The 10631-nt window shown below is 29.8% G+C and overlaps 2 protein-coding genes across 4 annotated transcripts; one reads left to right on the top strand and one right to left on the bottom strand.

Moving 5' to 3' along the window:
• Positions 1-21: 21 nt before the first annotated feature.
• Positions 22-2284, top strand: LOC126850659 (uncharacterized). Its single transcript, XM_050593867.1, has 6 exons — positions 22-258; positions 394-669; positions 758-960; positions 1079-1281; positions 1370-1547; positions 1720-2284. The coding sequence occupies exons 1-6, from the start codon at positions 255-257 to the stop codon at positions 1972-1974; spliced, it is 1119 nt and encodes a 372-aa protein (XP_050449824.1). The 5' UTR covers positions 22-254; the 3' UTR covers positions 1975-2284.
• An 86-nt stretch (positions 2285-2370) lies between these two features.
• Positions 2371-9855, bottom strand: LOC126850660 (mitoferrin-2). 3 transcript variants are annotated; one of them, XR_007687566.1, is made up of 7 exons: positions 9143-9854; positions 7100-7376; positions 6486-6710; positions 6172-6382; positions 5933-6060; positions 2598-2749; positions 2371-2512 (listed from the first exon to the last, which is right to left on the bottom strand). XR_007687566.1 is itself a non-coding variant. In XM_050593869.1 (6 exons), exons 1-6 carry the CDS (start codon positions 9251-9253, stop codon positions 2709-2711), a joined length of 993 nt encoding a protein of 330 aa, XP_050449826.1. In that variant the 5' UTR covers positions 9254-9855; the 3' UTR covers positions 2556-2708. The 3 variants fall into 3 exon arrangements, 2 of the variants coding, with proteins under 2 accessions (XP_050449826.1, XP_050449825.1); XM_050593869.1 differs by lacking the exon at positions 2371-2512 and having other exon boundaries at positions 2556-2749; positions 9143-9855; XM_050593868.1 differs by lacking the exons at positions 2371-2512; positions 2598-2749 and having other exon boundaries at positions 3221-6060; positions 9143-9852.
• Between the last annotated feature and the right edge of the window lie 776 nt (positions 9856-10631).

The raw sequence follows: 10631 nt of genomic DNA, 5'->3' as shown, positions 1-10631 counted from the left end.
TATATACTATCAAAAAAAAAAAGAGAGAGAGAGAGAGAGAGAGAGAGAGAGAAAGAAAAACTTTGAACCCGGCTTTATGACCTTTATGTTTATATATAAATATAAATAATTTCACTTGTTCTTGATGTGTCATTACACAAAGAAACCAGAAGAAACATAAAGCATGTTGCTCGGAGAATAAAAGATCAATTTTTTTTAAATTAAATTAACAATAATTTGCTATGAACAGAAATATGTGCCCTTCTTGACAAGCAATGTGTAAGTGATACTGTGTTATTATCAGCGAGATGAATACATATAATTTAATCTTGATGTGAAAGATATCTTTACTGAAATAGAACCTTACAAAACGCGCGTACGCAGTTATTCCCTTATAAAAATATTTTTATATAGTTCGTACTTCTCAAAAATTTCACAAGTTGAAATGTGGTAAACAAAATGATATTCCGACAAGATTAGAAATTGAACAATGTCTTGGTACTTCATTGGCCCAAATTCTCTTCAACTATAGTCATCGTGAAATGATAAAAGTATTAGACTCGACACGGTCTGCGAGAGTTTTACAACAATCATGTTACAAAGCACAAAATGATCAATTAAAAACGGATTTTATTCGAGCATCAGAAAAACAGAACATTCTTAAATCAAATATACATCATGACATTTTAAGTAAGATTTGTTGAATTTTTATAGAAAGCAATGATTCATTTATATCATATATGTTTATTAATAAATTATATAAATTCTTGTCTCTTAGCATTAGGTGAAGAAGAGTTGATGAGATTTGAAGCACAGATTGAAGCATTGACGCAGAGCAAACTGAGAAATGAATTTGCCAAGGAACGTTGCATGCTTGAAGCTGAAAAGAGATTCGCCATCAATTGCAATGCAGATGAGATTCATGCCAAATATGAAGAATTTTTCAAGTCTGCTCAGCAAGAGTTGGAGCAAGAGATTAAAGTATATAAATGGCACAGTTAATTGTTATTTATGTAAACAAATTAAGATAAAATAAGATATATAAGATATATAAGACAATATAATATAACAAATGATGATTAGTATAAAATTGCAATAGACGGAGTTGGCAAATATAAATAATAAACATAAGAAGGAAATGCAGAAAATTGCTGTAAAAACACGATTAGACACGACACATGATGTGCTGAGAAAGTTGCGACCCCAAATGTACTGTATCATTAAATCTCTCTACGATAACCTTGAATTATCTCATCGTGCACAGAGAGAAAAAATGATTGCTGATTTTAATAAAATCATGAGGTATATAAATCTCATGAGTTTTAAAAGTTTTTTCCTACATTATCATCAAATGTAAGTTATTAAATTTAACATTTTTATATATGCAAAGAAAACAACATCTCAAATTGGATACAAGAATTAGAGAAGTAGAAAAGAAGAAAATAGAGGAATTACGTATTCAACATCATGAACTTGAGATACAAAATATAATGAACATTGTTTTTATTCTTTGCATGGAAAGATTACGTAATAGTTTACAAATGCATGCAATATATAAACATTGTGAGGTAAATATATATACATATAATAATATTTTTGATATACATATATGTATACTATATAGCTTATTTTTATATTTTGGAAATTTATATATTGAATATATATTTACATATTGAAAGTATTTTAATGTGAATTAAATTCTACATTTAAATATTTAAATACTTAAATATTAAAATGCAGGAAAAGATAAAGTTTTTGCATGAACTTATTGCTAAACAAAATGATGCTATAAACACAATGAAGAAAAGGATTACAGAATATCACAACAAGAATGTAATGCTCCAAGAAAAAGTTATTGCTATTACTAAGGAATTTCAAAAATTTATAAATTTTGCATTTGATGCCATGCCAGAGCATGCTGACTTTTTATTGCCATTAGATTTACTTTCTGTAAATAGCATAAATAAAGAAGACAATAAGCAAGAAAAAAGTTGATAGGTAACTTAAGAAAGGTCTTGTAAAAAATTTTACAATAAGAAATTATATATCGAGAAGAAATAGATAAAATATAGAATAAAAAATTTTAATTTAACGCTTACAAAAATATACTGACAATGAATGTTATAGAAGCAAGAATATATTTTTTTATACATATTGTAGTTACATCAAAACATATAACATGGAAAAATATGTACAAAAAAATATGGTATCAAAATATTGAGTTCTCTCTGATTACTCCAGTAATATATAGTATAGAAACATATAATTCTTTTTGTACAAAAATTTCAAATTAGTTAATAATTAATGTGTCAACAATTCATTAAAATTTTTTGCATTCTTTATCTGACAACCGCGATGCCATTCTGGATCTCGCTTCAGATTAAATGTTTTGCGCTGATAGAATTGTGTCAACATAACAGATCTTAAGCCTACTTCACTATGTGGAATAGAAGGATAATCATCAAGGCGCCATCCGTATATCCAATTCGGACAATCGGGGAAATAGAAACGCTTCTCTGGGGGTTCTTTATATCTAGAAAATTTAAAAAAATTTTTTATAAATTAATAAATTAAATCTTTCAAATAAAAAGATATTTGTGCAATACGTTTGGCGCTACCTTTCAATTAAATAATTATCAGTAGAGATAAAAGTCGGCACTCCTTTTTCATAAAGCATGTTTCTTACATCAGGATCTATCGGTTTCATGATATCTATATTGATAGAATCGTCAGGTTGAGGTGGCCTCCAAAGGGATAAGGGCTTGCGTATCTATGTACATATACAAAATATAAGAGATGAGTATTATGAATCAACTGATATTAAATTTTTACGCACAATGTGTTTATCAACGCGAATTTTCGCTCGTTTTTCAGACTCCGCAATTATTTCTTTGGCACGTTTTGTGAATTTCGGCTCTTTTAAATTACTTATCAATCGTTGTTGATTCTTTAAAAACCATTTCATTCGTAACGCATTTTCCTTTCTTATCATCTCTTTATGAAATAATTGACAACGAGTGTCGCATATATTGCCAATTTTTGCCATATTTCTCTTGTACAATTTTTACATACTGTTTTATATAAGCAAAAAAAATAATCTAAATAGACATTAAAAAGTATTTTAATGAAAATAGCTCTGAAGTAAGATTTTGAAAAATTACTATCATCAAATGTTTTCTACTTTTTTTCATACGCTCAAGAAGATAAGGCACAACAAATTAAATATAACAATACATTGCAATACTTTGTAGAATGGTTTATTTACATTGTTATTACGCGTTATAATATGTTTTATTGTGTTACATAAATTAGTATATACTTAATGAATGTACTACATTTATATGTGGATAGGTGTGTTGTGTGTATATTTCTTTATAATAATACCAGTGGGAGCATATATATTCAACTATGTACAACTCTTGTTTCTGAAAAGAATATAAATTTATGAGAAGAAAAATGTAAAGTCAATCAATTCAACATAGTGATATGTAGCTATGAATAATTTGCATATGTAATAAATTTCAAAAACATATTAGGAGAAATGCTGTATTATGTACAGTATTCTATAATATACCTGAGAGATAAATATTTATTCGAAATTTGCATAGACAATTTTGAGATAAATATTCAATATAAAATTTAACAAATTATATAATGAACATTATAAATAAAGGATTAAGCATATTGAAAAGTTCAATATTATATCCTATAATCCATGATGATTGTATGCTTAAAGTAATGTGCAAAATACATGCATATGTGTGAGCAATAAGTGTATCTACACACATGCATAGATATTTCAAACGAAAAATTAGCTGCAAAAGGAAACAATTTTTGCAATTTTCCTATTAGTTATAATTTAAATAAATGATATTTTAAAGTTACTTTTAATTAGATGCTGCTCTTTTTTACGTACATATTGTCATATATAAGAATACTATGCTCCAACATCCAAACAATTTATCCAATAACGACATGGTACATATATATATATATATATATATATATATATATATATATATATATAAAATTGTAACAATAAATAAATGGCGTGAAATATGAGTTTTACATGATATTACTCCCTCTTAAAGTCAACATCAAATGACTCAGTAATCACAGCCATAGGAAGCAATATTGTATGTGATATATATGTATAATGGTTTAGATATTTTATTTTTATATTACAAAGTGACTAAGGAGCATTTATCATTTGTACTTGAATAATCAAGAAAAATCGTGTACTTGTACAAATAATAGTTTCATGTCTTCTGCACTGGTTTTTCTTTCTTTTTTTTTTACTGTACATATATATATGTACTATATATATATATGTGTGTGTAATATTATATAGTTTTATCTACAATCTTCTATAAAATAATTACTTTACATTGCATATGATTCCTCTAAGCTTTAGAGTAAATCATGTCCTACATTAATTTAATTCACTCCAATCCATATTTGTATCTACAGTCTAAATATATAAAGTTACATCGCAATCTCAAAGATTCTCATCAAGATTTCATTAGTCTCAGTAATTTTTGAATGTTGAGTACCAAATGATCTTGCATTGTTAATAATTTTAATTATGAGTTGTCTAATTTTGTGTATTTATATTTGCGAAATTAAAATCCACATTAATTATAATTATGCGCACTTAATTATGCTCTAAAATATAATATCGACAGAATTCTCGTATGCATCCCACTGTTTTCTTAACTTACTTAATGGTACACTATTGGAGAATGGACTTCAATCTAATTGCGCTATTTTAGTTTCATTATTCAAGTGAAGCATATCTTTTTTTGTTTTTAAAAAAACACTCGATTTCTATACTGGAAAATGCTCACAAAGTGTGATGTGAACACTTTTCATAGCATTATGCCTTCAGTGGCATTTTATTTGTATTTACCAAATATAGATAGATCTATTTTTATATTGTAAATTTGCTCGGTGTTTTTAGAAGTATCTCTCAACTGTATGACTCAACAGACTCGACAGATTGAAAAAAAATTATTATCAACAAATTATTAACAAAGTATTCAAATTTACTTAAATCAGCTAAATATGAACAAATTAGATTGTAAATAGCGCGTATTAATTTGTTTATAAATTAATAGACAGATTCTAATATAAGACAAATAATACACAGATAAAGTTTTACTCTTAAAAATTGATATATATTATATTAACTAAAATTATTTGGTGAATATCATTGATACTCCATATGAATAGTATAACCGGTAATGACATTTTATTTCCATTAGATACATATAGAATAGCAGCAAGTGTTTTATCAGGATTGATAAATAATTATTTCATGATTCCAAATTTAATGTATAGCTAATGAACAAAACTGTTTTATATAATTATTGTGTAAAGTAGTAGAGCGATATTTTTATACCACCACACATAAAAAAATATGATATATATAAGCATGTTATAAGTATAAAATATAATAATATAAAGGATAATGAAATAATATTTTTCTATTTTGCACTTGAATTTTGCTTTTTGAAATTAATTGTTCTTGTTTGATACTTAAAGGAATCAAAAAATAAAATAAAAAGGTTTATTAACGTCGTTATACGAAGTGATCATTTTATGCAGTCATTCAACAAGTTTATTGACATATATTAACTTAATATTCTCTATACTCATATTCGATGCTTTTGCGTAATATTGTCTTTCTTTAGCATCATATTTTTTTCGCGACTTTTATAAAAATGCTGTAATAATAAGGAATTAATAAAAAAAAAAAAATCAATCAACAAGATATCTGTTATTCATTGTCGCTAAACTCTCATAAAAGAAGAGATTTTTATCACCAACTTTTTCGGATAATGAAACAATTCTGTCTCTCTTAATCGATCAATAGTGTAATTTCTCTTATATACCTAACTCGTAGTTACTTTAAGTAATACAGGTGATGTAGCATGGTTGTTAAAATACAGACCTGTTCCTTGAAAGCTATTGGATCTCGATGTCAGATTTTGATTAATTCCAATTGTACCACTGTCGGCGTCGGAGCCACTGTATTCATCATCTTGCTTGCCACGTAACACGTATTTAAATGACTCGTATCTGCCGCGCGAATTAAAAATTTACATTTGTGACGAGGTGACGATGAAAAAAATTGATGAAAGTTATACAATCTCAAGAAGAAAAATAAGGCAAAAAAATTAATTGACTTACATCACCCAACAAATGGCAGTAGCTGGTGCTTGAAATAAAACACGTGCGCGTAATCCACGGAAGTATCCTTGTATACCGCCATACCTGTAGACCTGTCTAAATGCATCCATCATACCCTTAGCTTGCACGCCGTCTTGCTGAGTGTTCAACACTGTCTTGCAAACGTCTAGAGGAGTTGTCGCCGCAGCCGCGATCGCACCAGCTGTCGCACCTGGTTACACACATAGTTGCATACATAAATAATACATATATAAATAATATTAACAATAAAAATAGAGTTAAGGATTAATATTATAAATAATTGATAGACTCACCAGATCCGATATGTGCTATTGGATTGTAAACATGCTCTGGGTTTGTAATGGATTGTACAAATTCATACGAAATGAAATGAATACTTTGAAAAGGCACATTCATAGCCAATTGAGTCGTGTAACTTCTGTAGAATGCAAATATCCCTTCTTTTTGATATATATGCTGTATGCAATTTAATACATTCCTATAGGGAGAATTATACATCTGCAATCGCTGTTTCACAACTGTAACAAAATAATAAATATATCAATCTGTTACATAAATTATCCATACTTCTATTATCTTTTAAGAAATTAATTTCTTTAAAAATTAATTTTTTAGATTATTAAATATATATTTAAATGTAAGATTTCTTTTAAAATCTCTGTATATTATCTTATAAATATCTTTTATTAAACATAGAATATATAGTATATATATGAAAAAAAGATATAGATAGTATTTAACTTACAATGATTAGATAAGAATCTTTATATCTCTTCATGGATTAAATGATAATATTAATTGAAACATCTAGATTGTAAAATTATCTCTATTTATAATGATATATATCACTCAGGTTAAAAAAATATATTATTATCAAATCAGCTTATTATATATCATTATAGCTAACCTTCTGCTGGATTCATGACACCATCATGTAAAATTGTTGCTACACAACCAGCTGCTCCATAGACAAGATGATTAAATTGGGACCTCGTACTCTTGAATTTTTCTTTAAGACATTCGTAACAAGAAAAGTATAAAGCATGCGCAGGTCCAGCTCCAGCAACCACTGCACTGACACCTCTAATTGGCCTTAATACACCTTCTTGTTGTATCATTCTATACAATACTTCCCCCACTCCTCCTCCTCCTCCTGGGCCAGGAATTAACGCCTGCATTCTTGTCTAGACATATAAAAGAAAAAGATTATTATATCAATTAATCATGAAATTAATAATATGACTAAGTTTATTCTATACACCTAAGATCTTGATATTGCAATATTTTTTATAATGCTATTTTATAAAATTATTATTGCCAAGGCACTTTAAAAGTAGAATGACTTGCTGATAGTAAGGACAGTGACTATCAACTGATTTATTGTAAAAAAAAGCATATGGTATAATAATCACTCTTTATCTATGAGAATAAATGTAGAAAATTAAAATGATAGCTGCATGTGGAAAAGTAGAATTGAACATATAAAAAAAATTCAAATGCTTGAAAATATTTAGAATTCTCCAACATACTATTTCCAATTGAATATCAATCTGTTTTGCATAACATTATAGCAAAATGACAGCATGTTATTAGGTAATCCATTTGCATAATGACAAAATCAAGGCCAATTTGGCATATTATTTAGGCAGGCAAACATATATTCATAGTATAAATAGTAGTTTGAAAAGGAGATCAGAAATAGAACCCACTGCAGTAAGACCGACGAACTGTGTTATATAATGAATAGTAGACACTTGCATTCTGAGTAAGAACTTGGTATAATACATTATTTGCAACATGCAACTCATCTCCTTATGTTATTACCTCTACCAACTGGTGCTGAGTATTTCAGACTATTGTCTCAATCACTATATGCTTTCCATGTAATAATATTTTATACTATTATAATATCAAACAAGTCAGGTAATATTTAATGTATAAATATGAAATAATTCAACAAATATTCAATTCATAATGATTCTAACAGCTATAATTCTTTACAAATAAAGTAGAATCAACTCTTGTCAATGTATTACTTGTTTGAATTTTCAGAATAAAATTAACAATACTTGTCAGATATATCAAAAAATACATATTAAAGACATTATAAAATATATTGTAAAACAGAGTAAATATACATTATATATTTTTGCATCTAATAAAAAATATAAAGATATGATAAAACACTTTTTTTTTTTACTTTTCCTTAAGAATGTGACATAAAAACAAGAATAAAATAAACTTAATAAATATATAGAATGTATAATAAATATAGAATGTATATTACTGGTGGCATGGAATTGCATCTATTGTATGTCATTTAATTCTAGATTGCAAAAAACGAAAGTAAAAAGAATCCTTTTTGTATTAAATACAAATTCTAGATTATGTCAAATCTCATTGACATTGCGTACAATTTATATAATAAACAATGTATATTGTATATTAGATATTACATATGAGACAATATCTATAAATATTCATATTAATATGTAACAAGAAATATGTACACAGTAAAGATATATACATATACTTAATCTCTGACCTGTCATTCTATAAAATTGAGAACTAGTTTGCTCAAAATGTAAAAATATTCGCGACATATCAAACGACGATGGGATTACTATTATTGTAATTTCTTTATAATAATAAGTCTTCCTATCTAGCGCACGTTTGTTTGAGTTAGATAAATCGCGTTGATAAAGCATCCAGCGCCAAGTGGATACCAATTCTAGGAAAGCATGTAGGAAAACTCGATGATAGGACAGATTGGTGGTTTTTCCAAGTAAAATGTATCGCGAGATTCCGCGACGTTGAGTCGCGCGAAAGCGCGGTGATGACGTTCGAGCGATCGGGCGTCGCGACGGACACTGCCACCGGGTGGCGTCGAGGTTATGTAAAGGGCAGAAAAAAAAAACGTGCGCGCGGTTCGATCGCTGTCGACATATACCTTCACACTGTCGAACGGATACATGACGCAATGTTCCATGATCCCGGCTAGGGCACCGGCCGTCATGTGGACGACCACGGAGTTGGTCGGTAGACTCTCGTATTCGTCCATGATCGCGAGAAAGGAGTCACTCGCTCGTAAGCGCGCTCCGATCCGCCGCCACGATGTCGCGCGATACTTTCTTCTCGCTTTCCTTTCTCTCTCTTCCTTTTTCTACCTCGCACCACTAACCGCCAACACGTTGCGTTGCCGATACGACGTTCGATAACAGGATATCGCCGTCACGAAGACTCTTATGTTCGCGAACCTTACGGAATACGGAATACGCGCACGTTACGCGCGCGCCGACATGTGATCGCGTGCGTCGATCGTTTCTTAATGGGGCTGCACCGGATCGGAGTATAGAGTAGGCTCGGTGGTCACCCGTCTCTCCCCCACTGCCACCGTGACAGAGCGGATAACCCCCCTTTCTTCTGCCGCTTCGTTCGTTCGACAAATTCACTTTGTTACGAAAATTACATGCACGTGATATATCCGCGTTTAATCAGTTGGAATCACACCCGATAATTGACGTAACGATCTTACAGATGTGACGTTCGTAGATCAGTCGCGAAGAATGATGGTACATTCATAGTTAGCGAGGTTAGACTCGGATGCACGTGCCGCGCATGCGTCGTACGCGACCACGTGGTTCGTACGTGTGTCTCCGCGAGACGAGAACGCTTCAAAATACCTTCGATGGGATGTTAAGTGCACGGAATGTCGAATGAGTATGTATGTATGTATGTCTAGTCGACAATGATGACAACGATGAGATGATGATTTCCCGGATGAGAGAGACATCGCGCGCGGTAAGTCATCGCGATTACCTATCACTATACGATCTCGTGATATCATGGCGATTACGAAACTTTGCAATTACTTCACGTTTTTTTCTCCCGCAGATTTCTCTTTCGTTTTAATTACATTTTCTCGACAAGTTCTATGCAAAGCAATTATCTGTGTATAAATATTCATTTGAAAATATTTCAACTTTGTACATGGAGAAATAGAGTATTTTAAAATAGACGATAGAATTTTACTGCGTCATTTAAAGATAAAGTTTTTTTCTTTGCTTTCGCAAAAAATAAAAAGAAACAAAAAATTAAATGATTAAATTAAATCAAGTTGAATATACCGTATATTAATAATTAAAATATAATTGCATATTTTTAATTTTGCGAAGGAAAAACGATTGTAAAAAAGTATCGAAAATTATATAGCTAAACCGAATCTGCGCTACTTTTCAGCTGAATCTCTACATGGCCTTCACGAAAATTTATACACAAGTCACAATGCGCACACTCGCGCAAACATATTCATGATTATTGAATGCATAAAAAAGTGAAAGGAGCCGTATATCTTGTCGACTCTGAAATTATTCTAATGTTATCCAAAACGCGAACTATTGCCTATTATTGTATAAAATTTTATTGTGGGAAAAGATTTC

The sequence above is a fragment of the Cataglyphis hispanica genome, chromosome 6 (genome assembly GCF_021464435.1).
Source record: "Cataglyphis hispanica isolate Lineage 1 chromosome 6, ULB_Chis1_1.0, whole genome shotgun sequence".
NCBI classification, from domain to species: Eukaryota; Metazoa; Arthropoda; class Insecta; order Hymenoptera; family Formicidae; genus Cataglyphis; species Cataglyphis hispanica.
The sequence above is the reverse complement of the archived record's forward strand: the minus strand, read 5'-3'. Positions and strand labels throughout refer to the sequence as shown.

Excerpts from the sequence above, each read along its gene's own strand:
- LOC126850659 (XM_050593867.1), top strand. Across the intron at positions 670-757 it reads TATACATCATGACATTTTAA|CATTAGGTGAAGAAGAGTTG; the intron begins GTAAGATTTGTT and ends CTTGTCTCTTAG. Across the intron at positions 1,282-1,369 it reads GATTTTAATAAAATCATGAG|AAAACAACATCTCAAATTGG; the intron begins GTATATAAATCT and ends ATATATGCAAAG.
- LOC126850660 (XM_050593868.1), bottom strand. The coding sequence starts at position 9,253 with ATGGACGAATACGAGAGTCTACCGACCAACTCCGTGGTCGTCCACATG. Across the intron at positions 6,383-6,485 it reads AATAGCACATATCGGATCTG|GTGCGACAGCTGGTGCGATC; the intron begins GTGAGTCTATCA and ends GTGTGTAACCAG. Across the intron at positions 6,061-6,171 it reads ACTGCCATTTGTTGGGTGAT|ATACGAGTCATTTAAATACG; the intron begins GTAAGTCAATTA and ends TTCGCGCGGCAG.